The 14,347-nt window shown below is 47.7% G+C and overlaps 1 protein-coding gene across 2 annotated transcripts in view; it reads left to right on the top strand.

The window, feature by feature from the left end:
- CCM2L (CCM2 like scaffold protein) overlaps positions 1 to 14,135 on the top strand; it is a 102,429-nt gene extending 88,294 nt beyond the window's left edge. For both annotated transcript variants that reach the window (XM_085619505.1, XM_085619504.1), the window contains exons 7-10: positions 1,063 to 1,126; positions 6,027 to 6,174; positions 12,574 to 12,712; positions 13,262 to 14,135. In XM_085619505.1, the coding sequence (XP_085475631.1) occupies positions 1,063 to 1,126; positions 6,027 to 6,174; positions 12,574 to 12,712; positions 13,262 to 13,542 (632 nt within the window). In that variant the 3' untranslated portion in view covers positions 13,543 to 14,135. The remainder of the gene's footprint in view (positions 1 to 1,062; positions 1,127 to 6,026; positions 6,175 to 12,573; positions 12,713 to 13,261) is intronic.
- Positions 14,136 to 14,347: the final 212 nt, after the last annotated feature.

The following is a 14,347-nucleotide window of genomic DNA, read 5'->3' as shown; positions in this document are numbered from 1 at the left end:
ATGTTTGGCATAGTAGAGAGTGATGAGACTCTGTGGTTTGCTCTAGAACTGTCCACTGTCTGGTGTGAGGGTGCAGGATGGTTTTTTATTGCATTGACCAAAGTTAGGCAGTGGTTGAAGAGTAGTTTAGCCTTTGGTACCTCCCTTTAGTCCTGCATGCAGTTTATATCAGGAGCGGTAGGTACAAGGAAGGAACTAGTTTACATCCATTAGGAAAAGGCCTTTGACAACAATGGTCAGTCAAGAACCCAATGCAGTTAAATAGTTTCATGGAATCATAAAACAAAAGTCATGATAAAGTCCAAATAGTCTGAATTAAATGTTCGAATGTAACCATAACCCCAAGGTGTTACTTAACTCCAGAAGTCCCCGCCTGAAAGTGAGTCTTAAACGAGTCCTGAAGAAGCCCAAGGACCTAAACTACACATTGTCATTAGTGAGTCTGAACAGCAGAATCCAGACTGAGCCACAAAGACCTGGAGCAGAAATGTTTAGTCAGTCTCAGTTTACGCTTAATTCTGCCAGTAGAATTCTTGACGCTACTCAGTACCATGGGCAGCAGTTAGTATATTGCGGTCAGCCTCTGGGACTTATTTGCCAATGCTTCGCTGTTAGTGGGCCAGTCGTAATGTTGGCATTGGTGGATGTGTGGGTAATAATATAGGGGCAGTAGTAATATTGATATTGGGTCAAGTGTGGTGATGATGTTCGAGTTGGATAATGCTGGTTTGATGCGGGAATACTAATGCTAGAACTAGATTGGTAGTATTTGTTAGCGGGCCAGTAGTAATGCTGCTGGTGATCGTTGTTCATGCTGGTTTTTTGATCAGTTGTAATGCTGATATCGGGCCAGTGGTAATGCTGATATCGGGCCAGTGGTAATGCTGATATCGGGCCAGTGGTAGGTCCCGGTTTGAGTGCCCTGTAATGCAAATTGTGGGACTTGCCAGTATTAGGCCTGCCGGTCCTGGACAATGATGTATGTGCTAATGTGTGAGGGCCACTATACTCCCAAAGACATGTATGTGATCTGTATGGTGATAGGCTACTGTATTCCCACAGGTGACAGTCGAAGCACAGACGTGACCTATGGATATGATGCCGATTTCAGCTGCTGCAGCTCTTTGTAAGTACCTTGCTTCCCCTGACGCCCTCTGTGCTTTACAGAGTCAGCACTGCACCTCCCAGTACACGCTGCACATGGTCTTTCCTCCATACTTGCAGGAGCCACAGCCACACTTCCAGTGCAGTCCCGTGCTGTGTGTGTGCTCAGGACCATACTTCTAAGAGTCACAGTTACACTCAATTACAAGCTCCTTACTGTGCATGGTCCGAGGTCCATGTTTCCTGGATACACTGTTGCCCTCGCAGTGGAATTTCTATGCCGTGCTTGGGGTCGAGTCCATGCATCCTGAGGCCACAGCTTCTCTCCCTGTTCAAGTTCCATACTGTGCGTGCTCTCAATTCTACGCTTTCCATAGCCAACACTGCACTAGCAGTAGAGCATCCATGCTTTTCATGGTTTCGGGAAGCTCCTTGCTGCCCTGATTCCCCATTGCACTACTCTCAGACCAGGCTTATCCATACTGCACTTAGTTTCAGGTCTATGCTACACAAAGCCGCCACTGCAATTCAGTACAAGTTCCATGATGTTCATGATCTCAGGACCATGCTTCTCTCTGTCAGGCTTGCAGTCCCAGCATACAGCCATGTCGTACAGTTCATACTTTTTCAGTAAAACTGTGCGTTTGTTTGGACAACATAAATGTCAAAACTGTGCGAGACTGAGTCCATGCTTACCATCAGGATATGTTGGTCTTAGTCCTGGCTATCTCACAGGGCATCATCTGTACCCCTAACCTGGCAAGGTAACAGGTCATATGTGCAAACTCAGAACATGACAACCCTGACTCCCCAAGGAAATCGTGGAAACAGATAAAGCCCTTTTGTTTGGTAACTCATGCATGCCCAAATAGAAACACAAGTACTCAAATTGGCATTTCAAGTACTTTTTGAAGCAATAAGATTCATGTGTAAAATATGTGTGCTGCAGTTATCAATAGAAGGAAACATAACTGAGTAATCAGCGTAACAAGAATGGTAAAGAAAATGAACAATTCAACCATTGTGCTGTTACATACTTTATATGCTTGCATACAAGTACAATTATATTTGTGCTCCTACCTAGCGTCCCCTATCCTAGTGTGCCTAGGGTGGGTGAATCTGCCAGAATCCCTGCAGGGTGATCTAAGTCCCCAGTTACCTGTGGGTATGTTTCATGTGGTAGCCCGTCTTGGTGTAGAGCTGGGCACCATCCTTCTCAGGAAGTAAACAGAATTCAGCTGGGCTGGAAATCTGGCAGGAGGCAACCTTAACAGTGTCAGCGAAGTTCTCCTCCGAATTGCACTCCAGCGGCGTGCAGTTTCATGTTGTTCGTGCTCTCAGGTCAATGCTTCGTTAGGTCTCATCTCAATTGCGCTGTCAGTACAAGTTGATCCCTACTGCGCTTGGTGTCAGCTTCATGCTTCCCACAGCCACCACTGCACTCCGGTGCAAGTTCTATGCTGTTTATGATCTCGGGTCCATGCTTCCCACAATAACAGTTGCTCTCCTAGCACAAGTCACATGCAGTGCATGGGCTCGGATCAGTGCTTCCCACTGTCACACTTACACTTGCACTTGTAGCACAAGCCCCAAGCTGTGCATGGTTTCACGTCCATGCTTCCCACTTCCATGCTTGCACTCCGAGTACAAGGTCCATGCTGTACATGCTCAGAGGTCTTTCTTCCTAAGACCACAACTGCAATTCCAGCACAAGTTCATCCATAGTGTGCATGGTGACAGTCCATGCTTCTCACAGCAACCACAACACTCCAGTGCAAGTCTCATGCTGTGCATACTTTCACGTCCATGCTTCCCAACTGTGTGTGGTGTCAGGTCCATGCTTTCCAGCTGTTTTTGGTGGCAGGTCCATGCTTCCCAGAGCAGCCATAGCACTCTAGTAGAAGTCTCATACTGTGCATGCTCTCGGGTCCATGCTTCCGAACTGTGTGTGGAGTGAGTTCCATGCTTCCCAGAGCAGCCATAGCACTCCAGTGCAAGTCTCATGCTGTGCATGCTCTCAGGTCCATGCTTCCAAACTGTGTGTGGTGTCAGGTCCATGCTTCCCAGAGCAGCAACAGCACTCAAGTGCAAGTGTCATGCTGTTCATGCTCTCAGGTCCATGCTTCCCAACTGTGTGTGTTGTCAGGTCCATGCTTCCCAGAGCAGCCATGGCACTCCAGTGCAAGTCTCATGCTGTGCATGCTCTCAAGTCCATGCTTCCCAACTGTGTGTGGTGTCAGGACCATACTTCCCAGAGCAGCCATTGCACTCTGGTGCAAATCTCATGCTGTGCATGCTCTCAGGTCCATGCTTCCCATATTCACCGTTGCCCTCCCAACTATAGTCCCACATTTTGCATGATCAGAGCCATGTTTCTCACTGCCCTGCTTGGACTCCTAGCACAAGTCTCGTGCTGTGCATGAGCTCGGTTCACGAGCTAGAGTGTGTGGTGTCAGGTTTGTGCTCCCCAGAGCAGCCACAGCCCTCCAGTGCAAGTCCCACGCTGTGCTTGGTTCAGGTTCACACTTGTCGCTGTTGCACTCCTAGCACAAGGTCCAGGCCGGTCATGATCTCACGTCCCATGCTTCTCACTGCCACGGTTATGCTCCTGACATAAGTTCTAAACTACGAATGTTCTTAGGTACGTGCTTCCCATAATCACTCTACACTCTTTGCACAAGTCCCATGTGCAGCATGTTCTCAGGTCCATGCTTCCCACACTCACTGTTCACACTTAGCACAAGCCCCTGTGTGTTCTCAGGTCCGTGCTTCCCACACTCACTGTTCACTCTTAGCACAAGCCCCTGTGTGTTCTCAGGTCCGTGCTTCCCACACTCACTGTTCACTCTTAGCACAAGCCCCTGTGTGTTCTCAGGTCCGTGCTTCCCACACTCACTGTTCACTCTTAGCTCAAGCCCCTGTGGATTCTCAGGTCCGTGCTTCCCACACTCACTGTTCACTCTTAGCTCAAGCCCCTGTGGGTTCTCAGGTCCGTGCTTCCCATAGTCACTGTTTACTCTTAGCACAAGTCCCATGCTCAGCATGTTCTCAGGTCCGTGCTTCCTTCCCATAGTCACTGTTCACTCTTTGCACAAGTCCCATGCTCAGCATGTTCTCAGGTCCATGCTTCACTGTTCACTCTTAGCATAAGTTCATGTGTATTCTCAGGTCCGTGCTTCCCATAGTCTCTCATCACTCTCACAAGTCACTGTGTGTTCTCAGGTCCGTGCTTCCCACACTCACTGTTCACTCTTAGCTCAAGCCCCTGTGGATTCTCAGGTCCGTGCTTCCCACACTCACTGTTCACTCTTAGCTCAAGCCCCTGTGGGTTCTCAGGTCCGTGCTTCCCACACTCACTGTTCACTCTAAGCACAAGCCCCTGTGTGTTCTCAGGTCCGTGCTTCCCACACTCACTGTTCACTCTTAGCACAAGCCCCTGTGTGTCCTCAGGTCCGTGCTTCCCACACTCACTGTTCACTCTTAGCTCAAGCCCCTGTGGATTCTCAGGTCCGTGCTTCCCACACTCACTGTTCACTCTTAGCTCAAGCCCCTGTGGGTTCTCAGGTCCGTGCTTCCCATAGTCACTGTTTACTCTTAGCACAAGTCCCATGCTCAGCATGTTCTCAGGTCCGTGCTTCCTTCCCATAGTCACTGTTCACTCTTTGCACAAGTCCCATGCTCAGCATGTTCTCAGGTCCATGCTTCACTGTTCACTCTTAGCATAAGTTCATGTGTATTCTCAGGTCCGTGCTTCCCATAGTCTCTCATCACTCTCACAAGTCACTGTGTGTTCTCAGGTCCGTGCTTCCCATAGTCTCTCATCACTCTCACAAGTCACTGTGTGTTCTCAGGTCCGTGCTTCCCATAGTCACTGTTCACTGTTAGCACAAGTCCTAATGTGTCCTCTGGTCTGTGCTCCCCATAGTCACTGTTGCACTCAGCACAAGTCCCCTGCTCTTCTATGCTGCGGAGCCAAGTGACAGACAGACAGGGAAAGTGGAAACAGGTCTTCTTGCCAGGGCGCCTGCTACCTGAAAGAAATGTAAATGTGTGCAATTGGGTAATCTGCAAATGTAAATGCTGATTCGAAGCCAGGATTAGCTTTAATTGATGGAGTCAATTGAAGCTTCATAATGAGAAAGGTGTATTCTTTTTGAGGGGTAATGTAAGGACGCTACCCACTCAGTTCTGGAGTGCGCGCTTTTAACTGAGAGTTATAGAAAATATTTGCAGTAGCTACAGTCTGTGCAGTCGCGCAACACCCATTGGACTCACAGGGCTTCAGCCCCCCCCCCCCCCCCCCCCCGTCGTGTGTGGCAGCCCGGGATGAGACAGCTTCCCGGGCAAAAAAGCAGCCGCACCCGAGCACTTCACAGGTCTTTAAAAGACCGTTTGCATGTTAATGAGGCCTTGCTGTTGTTTCACCCCTTCTAAGAGCCCCTGCAGCTCCACTCTGCCTATTGCTTAAAGTTCAGCCCCCCCCCGAAATTTTTGCTCAGCCCCCCCCCCGAAATTTTTGCTCAGCCCCCCCCCCCCCCGAAATTTGGCTCTAGTTGCGCCTCTGAGTCTGTGTATTACTAAAATCTCAATTTCGAAAGCACTTTTTGTATCTTGAACCTCATTTTGACATTTGTGACAGCTTATGTTATACTATGTGTACGAGTGCGTGTCCCACTGTTCAGTTTAACTTGTACTCAGTTTTTCGTTTAAGGTGTGTGCTTTAGTTTGTATCCAGTTACCTGGAAGCGAAAGCCCAACACTATAGTTACAGAATGTTGTGTTTTTTCCCCCAGTCCCATGACCCCGCGCCCACACTCACTCACCCCCATTGCTCTCAGGATCACAGTTCCCATACTTTAGTGAACGCGCTGACGTAGGTGAAATGCGTACTCTGAATGTGACTCACGCGCCTCTTTTCTTAGTAATGGTTCCCACGACACATTCGAAGCTTACTACAGCGGAAATTCTTCGCCATCCTGCCGAGAATCCTACCACAGCTCGGCCACGGCTTGCAGCGAAAGCGACCACAGCAACGTCGAGTTGGAGCAGCTGCAAGACTACATGACGACGGTAGGGGGCGCCAGCGTCACTGTTTTGCTAAACGCCTAATCTTGTGGCTTTTTTCACTTCTCTTTTCTTTGCTCTTGCATTGCTCTGGGCGGATTATAAAAATAATTTTTGTGTCCTCAAACTTTAATCGTCTGATTTTTAACCCGTGCTCTGAAACGTCATAATAGTTTGAAGGCCGATTAAAACTCGTTTGAGCGATAACCAGTTCTTCACAGTGCGGGGCGCCCTTTTTATTTGAAAAGTCTGATCATTCTGCTTTTAGGTTTCTCAAGTCCTGGGGTCAGGACTCCGGCTGGAGCCGGCGGAAAGCCAGGAGGCCACTGCAGCCTGCACTGCCCCTGCTATTGCTGTCAGTGCCAGTAGTAACACAACTACTCCCCATCCCACTCCTACAAGCCTGATAATTCAGACTATTCCAGGCCCCTCAAAGCTATAGTTGGTCATCAGCTATTAGTAATTTTTTTTAATGGAAATTGAATTAATAAACTGTTGTTATGCCCATCTCTAAATTAGAAGAACAGCCGCGTCCACAATGCTATGACCATGGCCCCGGAGCTGGGACGCCCTGCGGCCTTACTCTTGGCCAACATCGATAAGACCTTCGAGTCCCTTAGCTGGGAGTACTTATTCCAACTCCTAGAAGCGATCAACTTGGGGCCACGCTTCCTAGCGGACATACACCTAGTTTATACTGAACCCATGGCCTTGGTCCGCATTGCCGGCCACCGTTCTCCCTTCTTTTCCATTGGTAGAGGGACTCGGCAGGGATGGCCCCATCGCCTCTCCTCATCGCCCTTGCGGTAGAACCCCTCGCGGCATGGGTCCGCAGGGACTCGGTGCTCCGAGGCTTTGATTGGTCAGGGGCACAGTCGGACCACGTTGTGCAATACATGGATAATGTGTTGTTCTTTATGACCAACCCCTGGATCTCGGGGCCCTGTATTCTGCTAATCCTCCGGGTCTTTGGCCAAAACACTGGGCTTCACACAAACCCTGTGAAATCGGTATTGTTCCCAGTGTGTGGCCACCAGGGCAGGACCACATGGGCTTCCTAACTCACACATGCCACAGAGGGCTTTCAATATCTGGGAGTGTCTGTATCCCCATGTCCGCAGATCTCTTGGACCCGCAACATACACCCGCTCCTTGTTAATTTCCGTGAGGAGACTTCTATCTGGTCCTCCCTTCCTCCCTCTCTCGCTCTATGAACGATTCGCCATTTGTAAAATGGTCTCACTCTCCAGGGGGCTATACCACTATTAGAATTTTCCGTACCACATTCCACAGGCGTGGTTTGCTCAGGTTAATGCCATTCAAAATACCGTTTTTATGGGGGCGGGGGGTCTGGGTGGTACTACAGACATGTGCACAATCCACCTACTGCGGGGGCATAGCAGCCGCAGATGTCTACCCCTACTACGTGGCAGTCCACCTTTCAATAATAAATAATTGGTGGTACAATTCACCTACAGACCTGGCATTCGCATTGGAGCATGTCGCCATGGATAAAACTCCCCTCCTGCGCCTACTTTATAGCGCGCAGAAGCTTGACTTCTTACCACACACCTGGCAAACAACGATCAGGCTGTGGAGGTATAACGTCCGACGCATGGGATGGAACATGTGGCTGACGCAGGCGACACCTCTGTGGCACGGCAATTATCTGCGTCAGGTGGCTGCACTGAAGGGGTTCCGTCAGTGGGATCATATTGGCATATCAACACTGGGCGACATTATGCGAGGCACCGTCCTCAAGTCCTTCCAACAATTACAGGAGGAGTTCCTCCTCCACAAAACCCAGTTCCACAGGTACCTTCAATTGCGTCATGCTTTGGCCCCCACCCTCACGAATCTCGCTGACCTTCCTGAATTTCACCCGCTTGAGGACCGCCTTCTCATGGGCAATCTTGGTGCACACAAAATTAGACAAATATATCAGACACTGACGACACACTACATTGCATAAAACAAGGGAGGCGTGGCAAGACGAAATCCCAGAGTTGACTGATGATGACTGGGCAGAGGCGATTGCTAGCCCCCGGGGCGCTGCAGTAGTCTCCAGATACCGTCTTATCCAGTTCAAATATGGGCATCGCGTGTATTATACCCGCGTCCGGCTATGGAAGATGGGGGTTGTGTCATCCTCCATGTGCCTATGTTGTTAAAGGGACGAAGGGACATTGCTCCACACAGTGTGGAGCTGCTCAGCATTGCAACCGTTTTGGGGTAGGGTGTCGTCGTGCCTTAGCGAGGTGCTGTCCTGGGACTTGCCCTTAGACTCCCGATTGTTCCTGCTACATAATACGGAGGACATCTGCGGGAATCGCTACAAGCAGCATCTATTGTTCCTCGCCCTTACGATTGCCAAGAGGGACATAGCCCAGCTGTGGAAGGGAACCTCGCCACCGACAGTAGGGAAGTGATGTAAAGAGTTGGATAATTGTATGGGTGCAGAGGAGACAGTGTTCCAGGCGAGGAGTTGCCCCCTAAAGCCCGGTGGGCTACTTTTCATGGCATTGATCTCCCCCCTCTCCCCTCACAATCCCCATAGGAATTGTCTCTTGTTTGTTTTGTGGGCCCTACTGTACGATATGTTGTTTCCTTTTCTTGGTCACAAGTGTTTCTTGAAATCTGCCTGCCTTGGTCGGGGGTGCGGGGATGTCTGCGTATTGTTTGTAGTTTGTTTTCTTATGCTTTGTATTCAATCAGTACCCACTGTTATTCCAAATGTCGCTATCGCTTGGATAAGATGTGTTCGAGTGGATTATACCGGGCCTTTGCCTGATTGGTACTGTAAAATTTCAATAAAATATGTTTAAAAGAAAAGAAAATTAGAAGAACAGCGCCACCATGTGGTAGACTCTCATAAGTGCTGGTGTTAACAATTAACTGCCGTTGCTAAGCACTGGAAACCACCAGCTCAAGTTAAGCACTGGTTACAGCCCACCTTTGAATAAGGCCCATAGTTAACTAAAGTAAAGTGTGGTTACATCAATTGCAGATTGAGACTTCCTGTGCCTGATCCTTACCTTTTAGTCAAACACTAATAAACATTCAAGTAGGCTGTTACCCCTGTGTTGGCATCACAAAACATCGCTCGTCCACCCTGAGTAATGACCTCACTGACGACACAAGTGCTCCACAGCAGCAGAAAAAAGGCCAGGCAATACTGAAGCATCCTTAGCATTGATGTACCAGATAATTCAAATGTTAGGGCAGATCAGGTAGGTATTGCTAGGACCTACGAAACACAGATCTTCCTACGTGCGTGACCCACTTAATTGCCATGTAAGGCGATGATTGACGGATGGAGACCGAAGGCTCAAACTTCAGAATGGAAATAGGCAAAAACGAGCAGGGGAAGTCACCCCAAGATAAATGAGGAACTAAAAGAGGTTCTGAAAAAAGATCTAGGGGAGATATGTAAATCTACAGAAATTTGGTTTGCCAGAGTGAAAGGCCAATGGGCATTTACACAAAGAGCTGCAGACGTTCTTAACCCAACCTTTCTGGTCCAAATGCGGAGAAATACTGAAAGCTACGAAAACTGAAATTTGACCACAGGCAAAAACCAAGACTTTCAATTCCAAACTTCTCAGATCTCCTTTGGGGCAGTTTACGGGACTGATTTAGACAAATGAGAGAACTGGGCAAGAGGTAATGTTTTACTGTTTTAAGACTTCAATAAGGATTACTAAATATGAAAACATAAATCCAATGAATCTCTTACCCAGTGAAGTTCGAAATACAGATGAATGGCGGAGTTTACCTTCATTTGGAATATGTCTGCTTGTCAACTCTTTTAGATTGTGAAGGTTTAACTCTTTCGGGTGATGTCTGTATTTGTCTCAGCCATGTTAAACCAATTCTGTCGTTGGATTATAACCTCATTAGCAGGTATTACTATGTATCCGTTAATTAACTAGTGTCATTGCTCGCTACATATTTACATACTTGCGTCTTCAAGAGTGAAATCATTTGGCAAGTGAGGGGGGCTGTACGGTCTCTGTATGATCATGCGGCATGGACCTTACCACTGCAAATGTTCTTTCTAATTTCCTTTTTACTCACCTAGTACATGGAGATGGATAGCTCGTCGTGCGGCTATCCAGGGCTCCATGCCAGTTGGGCTTTATGATTGGAAAATGATGCAACTGGGTAGTGTTTTAGGCTGAGTTATGGAATGCCTGGGGTTAATAAATGGCCTGTGTTACAAAATGAAATGAAATCAGTGGTTCAGGATCTTTAGATAGAGTTCCAGGAATGGATCAAAATGTATTTGGGATCATTGAGTGGTTAAAGTATGTTTTATGCACGTACAACTGTGCTGTTTTCTGGACAAGGGTTTCTTGTGGATTGGCCATGGCATGGCTGAGCAGTGTCTCGTGATAGGATAATAGTTTGGTTGGGCAGTGCTTCCTGGCTGTGTCAAGTTATCAGTGGATCCTCTTTCATGGATAGGTCCTGTTGTGGTTGAGGCCTTCATAGACATCATGCTTCCATGAATGGGTCGTTGCATTACCAGTCAATGCTTTTTTGATAACTCATGCTGTGGTTGGACCGGTTTGCATGGATGAATCCTAGTCGAGCTGACCAAGATTCCTCATTCGGATCACAATGTGCCAGGAATTGTTTCAAAGCTTGATCTGGAGTATCTGGATGGGTTTCTTTGAGGAATTGCCGTGTTCGGATGATCTATCTATAGAAGATCTAGCGATACAGCTCTAGCACAGTTGATAAATTGAGTACCATTGATTTCAGGAACACCAGTTGCTTACAGGACATACAAATAGCAAAACAGCAGCATTAAAATAAGTTATTCTCACAATTATTATTTTTAATGTTTTTGGATATCTTTGGGAGTTTCTGAAAAACTTATCTGGGTGTCATTAAACAGAGGCCCTGATTTAGTGTTTGGTGGACGGGTTACTCCCTTACAAAATGGCGGGGAGCCCCTCCACTGTACTACAAGTGCCACAGGATATAATGCCTTTGTAATAAAACGGACAGGATATCTGCCACTTTGTGACCCTTGCACCAAGTTCTATTTCAGGCCCAAAAGTTCATAAGCATATAACAGTGTAGTTTTTTTTTTTTACATGAATCATTATGTGAGTTGAGTTACATTGTGGACGGACCACAGTATGGCTTAGCAGTGTTTTGTGACCGGATTGTAGTTTGGTGTGGCTTGACACAGTGAGAGCATCCTGATGTGGCTAGACACAGTGTCAAGGATGCATCGTGTTGCAGCTCAGCAGTTATTTGTGGGTGTGTTGTCTTATTTTTGGCTTCGGCGGATGTTCATAGCATGATAAGCTTTTGTGAGTGGGCGCAAGAATGCTTTATCGATGGCTGGACATTGTTTTGTAGTAGGACCATGATGTTGTTTTAAGTTTATAGCATTGCCCATTTGTGTTTTGTGGAAGAACCTCGACTTGAATGCAAGCATATCATTAATTTCTCATGCTTTTGGAGCACAGGATGTGCTGTATAGAATCAATCGGAGAACAGCAGGGTTTGAGGTGTGGCATGTGGTACGGATATTATAAGCTTCCTTTTTGCATTGATGTTCTGTTTGTGGTTCTTTCTGTGACAGGCCAGTGTTGAATGGCTCATACACATTTTGCTAGATAGGCAGTGGCGGCTCCTCCACTAAGGCAGAGGGGCATCGCCCCACTGCCCTCAGAGCAGTGGAAAAAGGAAAAATATATTGATAACGTTATTATCATTTTATTTTTCACATCGGCTACTGGGCTATGTTCGGGCGGGGCTGGGGGCTCACAGGGAGGAGGAGTGGTTTGTGCCCCATAAGTGCGCATGACAGTTTGCCCGCCTGTAGACAGTTTGGCCGTCCGTCTTAGGCCAGCCAGACAGTCTAGCGCTCTTAGCATTTCTCCACCTGACTGTTTTTCACAGCTAGGTGGAGAACAGTCCCAAGGCTCCCAGGCACTGTTAGAGTGGCCAAACAGGCTGCTCAGACCTGTCCCAACGCTGCTGTCAGCAGCGCCGTGATTGGTTTAGGGGAACCTGTATGCTGCCGGGAGCCAGGAAGATGGAGGAGAAGCTGCGGCCGTAATCAGGTACTTTTTTTTTTTATCCTCCCCTGCCCCCAGCCCGCCCCGCCACCCTCGCTCTATTGCAGTCGCCACTGTAGGATAGTGTTTCTTTTCTTTGCATTGTTTAGTCACAGTATCTTATGCATGGATCTGTTTTCTTTGCATTGTTTAGTGACAGTATCTTATGCATGAACCAAAGTGCTATTGTTAAACATACAATATATGAATGATGGTCACTTTATCAGGTGTTTTGAGGGGATTCCATTATGTCCCCTCTGTTAGCTTGTTGTTGGTGACTAACATTTTTTTCTTTCCTCTTGTTAACTGTGCCCTCTTCCTGCAGTTGAGAAATAAACTCTCCTCGCAGGAGATCCAGCAGTTTGCGGTGCTGCTCCATGAGTACCGGACAGGCATGGCAGTTCGCGATTATTGCACAGACCTTTTGCGACTCTATGGGGACAAGAGAAAGTTCCTTCTCCTAGGTAACGTTTAAACATTTCTACTTGGATGTTACTCGCATGCATCTTTAAAGTTTTGCCCTGCTTTTGGTTACACTCTGCGCCTAAGTGAAATATGTAAAATGAAATATTCATATTTATTTTGACAGCATGGTACGAGATATGAGGAAACTGTAATGCTATCCCTTTCCTTGCTTCAGTGTGAAATATGCCCTCAACATCAGAGTCTCTCAGCAGAAAAGGGAATATGGCACTGTCAGCTTAAAATCCCCCCCTCCAACCCGGCCCCGCCGCTCTTACCTGCATGGGCAGCTCCTGCAAGTTATCTCCTATTAAGGGACAGTACAGACTTTGTCAATGTCTCACTTGAAACTTCCAGTTTACTGATCCCAGAAGTCAGACATTTCTTGCTGAGTCCTTTGGGCTTGCATCCTGTTAGCCTTCAAGTAGCCTCTAGTGTCCAACTAAGTGGAAGGGGCATTGCAGAAGGAAGTGTGGGATATGTGCTACAGCCCTGTTCGTACCAAACACCCTATAATGTGACCTCACATCTGTCTATTTCTGCTGCTGCAGGTTTGAGGCCTTTCATTCCGGATCAGGACATCGGCTACTTTGAGAGCTTCCTGGAGAGCATCGGGATCCGTGAAGGCGGAATACTGACCGACAGCTTCGGAAGGATCAAGCGAAGCATGAGCAGCACATCGGCCTCTGCTGTGCAGAGCTACGACAGCTGGTCTCTGCACTCCGAGAGCGAGTGCTTCAACCGGATGATCAATAACATTACCCATGACATTAAGGCTCTGGCGCATGATGAGGAAGACGAGGATGGCGTGGAGGAGGACAACTTCTTATAGCTCTAGTAGGCTTTGCGTATCGCTAGACATTGGTGGCAGCAGAGAGCGATGGGTGTTCACCAGTCACTGTTTCCTGCTGCTTCTGTCCTGGATTGGTGTGTTCAGGAGCTCACACCAGTCTCTGATTGACACTGCTCTCTGGGGACATATGGGAACTCCTAGCAATAGAATGATCCCCTTATTCTACAGGGGTCAAAAAGGACACAAGTTTCCGACCCAAATCGAAGAGTGCTTCCTGCGGCTTCCTCTGATGGGCATTCAGGATGTAAGCTCTTGACAGCCACTAGAGAGAGTTTTGGATTGCACCATTGAGAATCTGATGAGGATAATGTGAACCCTTGTGTTTGATGCTGTGGAACCCTGAGTTCGTTTTGTTGGGAAAGTGAGATTTTGTTGGTGTCTATTGCTTAACTTTGTACTTGTTGTACCCAGGCTGCCATGATGCTCAAGCCACTCAACTCAAGCACACCAAAGGATCAGAAAGCCCAAACAGTCAATGTGTTTCACTTCCCAAACAGATATAGGTATTTCCTTGAAGTGCCCGACCACGAACAGCTGTTTTATGCAGAATGAATGGTGCTGACAACATGTGATTGTTTTGTAATTATTTCTTCAAATTGATGTATTTTCATTGTTGGGATCAAGCATGGTCACCCCTCGGGACTTTTGAAGCCCACTGGGAGTTATGGTTAGTGACCTCATTTATAAGGTGGCTACAGGGGTTGATGGTTTCCCTGTCCCACAGTCCCAGTGTGTGCAGAGATCATCAGACAACTACAGTGATTTGGGCAGTTTCCTGTCCTGC

This window comes from Triturus cristatus, chromosome 7 (assembly GCF_964204655.1).
Source record: "Triturus cristatus chromosome 7, aTriCri1.1, whole genome shotgun sequence".
Taxonomy (NCBI): Eukaryota; Metazoa; Chordata; class Amphibia; order Caudata; family Salamandridae; genus Triturus; species Triturus cristatus.
Note: the sequence above shows the minus strand (reverse complement) of the source record. Positions and strands in the feature narration are given on the sequence as shown.